The 3,758-nt window shown below is 44.8% G+C and overlaps 1 protein-coding gene across 1 annotated transcript; it reads left to right on the top strand.

Moving 5' to 3' along the window:
• Positions 1–2,581: 2,581 nt before the first annotated feature.
• LOC111693937 (ankyrin-1-like) lies at positions 2,582–3,520 on the top strand. The gene is made up of 2 exons (XM_023460191.1): positions 2,582–3,347; positions 3,427–3,520. Exons 1-2 carry the CDS (start codon positions 2,608–2,610, stop codon positions 3,437–3,439), a joined length of 753 nt encoding a protein of 250 aa, XP_023315959.1. The 5' UTR covers positions 2,582–2,607; the 3' UTR covers positions 3,440–3,520.
• Positions 3,521–3,758: the final 238 nt, after the last annotated feature.

The raw sequence follows: 3,758 nt of genomic DNA, 5'->3' as shown, positions 1-3,758 counted from the left end.
CGGCTGGCCGATAATAAATCGATGCCGATCTATTTCGACTTCATAATACTTTCACGCGACGTTTTTCTTCTGGCGCGCTCGCGACACTCGATCGGAGCGCTTCGAATTTCTATCTATATGCACAAGCCGCGATCGGTACGCCGCGTTGAAGGAGTGCGTTCGACGTTTATAAAGCTTTCTTTCGCTCGAAAGTGCACTGACCAAATTATTCGCGGGCTGCATTGTGTCGCGGGCTGCTCTCGTGTGCCGTGTGCCCGATTAAGTCGTCGCAGTCGTCGTCGTCGTCGCCGACACGTAGGCGCACCTCACGTGTGCAGTGCACAGCAGTCGCTGGAACTTTCGCATTGTGCTCGCGCGCGTGATCGTGAATTTTTCGCACGAATCCGCCAGCGAATTATATTATTTCGCGGTAGAAGCCGAGCTGCGGCGATCGTCTGCGCGCAGTTGTAGCTTCGTTTCGGCGATAAATGCCTATTATCTCGCCTCGAAAATCGAACACAAAATGCATGTTTTTCGGCGAGCACGCGCACGATGTACAGACGAGATAATCAGTTGCAGTCGAGAGAGAGAGAACCCGAAAAAACAACGAAAAATTGCGAAAACTTTCTTCCCCAAAACAAATCGTCGAGCTACACACACACACACACAGAAACACGCGGGGCCAGGATAACCACTTCATTTCTATTTTCATTTCTTTCTGTACGTTTCTAAAAAGCTTAGTAGGTTCACGATTGAGAAAGATTTTTCGACAACAACAAGAGCAGCAGCAGCAGCAGCAACAATAAGAAACCCCAGATATGGGCCATGCAGCTCACCTTTTATCTCGGCCTATTGCAGTTCTGCGCATCGTAGAGAAAATAGATACATTTAATGTACTCGCGGCTTAGGCGGAGAATAAAGATGCATCTCTCGCGCGCGCGTGCAAGTAGATCTCGCGACTAGAAGCAGCGCCACACGTACTACGTATACAAGCATATATGCACACATCGCAAACGTATACGTATGCACGTATATATGTTTATGTATTAAACACGGGCTCAACACTTTCTCTCTCTGTCTTTCTCTCTTATTTTCTTTATTCTCGCGCGTACACAAGCTCTGCATATAAGTGCGCAGGGGAAAAAGGAGCCTCTTCTTCTTCTTGTTCTATTTGTACACGTCGCGCATAAACCAAAGTGGCTCAGATGCACACAAGTCATATACACTTCTGGCGTTGTTGCTGCTGTCGTTTGCTAGGCGCAGAAGATGAACCGAGAATATATAATCCTTTGAAAGACTCGAGCCATTCGCTTTTTAATACCTCGGCAGCTGTTGTGCTAGGCATAGGAATCGTTTGTTCGCACTCACACTAGCGCACGCGGGAGCATAGAACTCTTGCGTTTCTGTGAGTGCGGGTGGGTGGCGTGCGACTATTTTGAACGATGCACGCACAAGCATAATACGAATACATAAACATAGGTACGTGTTTTTCCTTGTGCGGAGCATCGGCGAGCGAGGATGCATCTCTCTATGCGTACGCGGAGTGGCTCAACGCTCGCCGATTGCGTAAATATATATCCGAGAGATCGCGTAAGGATATGGATGAAAGTGTTGTGGCGCCATCTGCTACTTCTTCACTTTTTTTTCTGTAAATGAAACTTCTCATGGGACACTGAATAGAGAGACTAGTCCGTGAATGATCATAGATAATAAGCGCGATAATTTTAAGGATATCGACTCGTCGGAGCTAGAATATTTTGCGCGCTGTATTTGATAATAGATACGCGACAGTATCGAGTTGACATGAGGATAGTATCGGGTGTAACTTAAAGATGCTCAGCGCTCATATACCTCTATATCTAACGTCAATTGTCGGTAGTGCCGTGTAATTCTGTCCTTTTCGCGCTCGTTGACCCGCGGCGAACGGCACATACATACTCGCGCACGAAATGTTTACATTCTATATAAATAATAGCGTACGTATAGTCAGTACACGTTCCAGCGCCGAAGCGTAAGCAACAGAGAAATATCCCGTCAACCTCGGTGAGTGATTGCGGTGATTGTGATTACGAGCGCTTGTGTATCGTGTGCAAGTGCGCCAAAACATTTAGACATGTACTCCGACGACGAATTCGATGAAAGTTTCTTATACTTCGAAGATGGCCCAGTAGACAAAAGCTATGATCCTAACGAAGTCAGAATCCGAGAAAAGGTGCAAAAGTTCGAGTTTATACAAAAAGATATCAATTGGACGATCAAAGAAGACCGAATTCATTTTCTATGGCAATTTGCCTTCTTAATCAGCGATTGGACGGACTATTATCCGAATCTTCGAGACTATTTTCCAGATCATGTAATTGAAAGTTTGCTCTTGGATTGCACAACTTACTGGGCAGAAAGACGGAATTATACAGGATCGGAAATAATCAGTTTCGTGGCTCGCACCGGTTACAAAAACGAGCCCAAATTTGATATTGACGTAAGCCGTTACTGCGTCGCACTACACCAGTGCATCACGCTATTAAATGCAAGCACTACGTACCAATCGATAATCTATTTACAATATACGACAGCTTTGACGTGAACTACGTCGACGAGTCTGGTCTGACGCATTTCCATGTGGCCTGCATGCTTGGCCGCAGAAACGTCGTCGAAAAATTCCTCCAACTCGGGCAGGATCCCAATATTCGCGTGCCAGAAACAGGTAATTCGCCGCTTCACTTGGCTGTGTACCGTGGCTACAAGGAGACATTCGAATTGCTGCTGAGAAATGGCGCCAATTTGAATTCGGCCAACATGGACGGGTCGACTCCTTTGCACATGATTTGTGAGAAAAAGCATCGTTTTGACTTGTTGGAGAATTTATTTAAAATCAGCAACGACAGACATCAGCCGGTGCAAGTTGATGCTCGGAACAATCTAGGCCGCACACCGTTACAATTAGCTGTGGCGAATCTTTTGCCACATGTGGTCGACGTACTCTTGCAACATGGTGCTGATTTATCAAACTTCAGTTTCCCCAATGAGAGTTACTTCGCCAGAAATGTTGATTCACAGCTTGATGACAATTTTTTTAAATTGGAACTAGCATCTGGCGCTCTAGCCTCCGTCGAGCGTCTCGAGGAAAGAGGATACCAACTGGACCAAAACGACGCCCTAACGATCATGAAGTTTTTTGCCAAGTACGAATTGTTCGAGTCAGCGGATCTCGACAAGCGCTGGTACGACAACGAGGAGTTCGCGAGATTGGCGAAAAACAAAACGATACGTCACAATCTGTCGCTCTACAATCTGATCCAATTGCGACCTAAAGAGGAGGATAAACTTCTCTCGTATTTGGACTACTTCAGGTTTGCGCAATCGAACAGGTGGTGGAATCTTCCCGTAGGACTCAAAGACGCGTGTCTTACGCACATGTGCGAGATAATGTCGAGAGGATTTTTTCAGCGCTTTGCACTGAATCCTTTCTGGGCGCTGGTACACAAACTGCTGCCAATTGAATGCTGTCAAAAGATCATCGACGAATTGAAGAATGAGGATTTATATAAAATTTGCTTGGCGGAAAATCTGGACAGGCTGCAGCTATAGGAAAATTGTACAAATATAAAAAATCAACTTTTGATACATATGTTATTATATGTAAAAACATTGATATATTGGTAACACTCCAGCGACTCTGTGAAGTCTTTTTATTTAACAATCAGAGTTAAACATCGAAGTAAATAAAAATATTTAACCTATCAATTTGCTTGGATTTTAATTATTTTATTATTATATTT

The sequence above is a fragment of the Trichogramma pretiosum genome, unplaced genomic scaffold (genome assembly GCF_000599845.2).
Source record: "Trichogramma pretiosum strain Unisexual culture from Peru unplaced genomic scaffold, Tpre_2.0 scaffold40, whole genome shotgun sequence".
In the NCBI taxonomy this organism is placed as follows: Eukaryota; Metazoa; Arthropoda; class Insecta; order Hymenoptera; family Trichogrammatidae; genus Trichogramma; species Trichogramma pretiosum.
The sequence above is the reverse complement of the archived record's forward strand: the minus strand, read 5'-3'. Positions and strand labels throughout refer to the sequence as shown.

What these genes read in the sequence shown, in the direction of transcription:
- LOC111693937 (XM_023460191.1), top strand. Translation starts at nt 2,608, where the DNA reads ATGCTTGGCCGCAGAAACGTCGTCGAAAAATTCCTCCAACTCGGGCAG.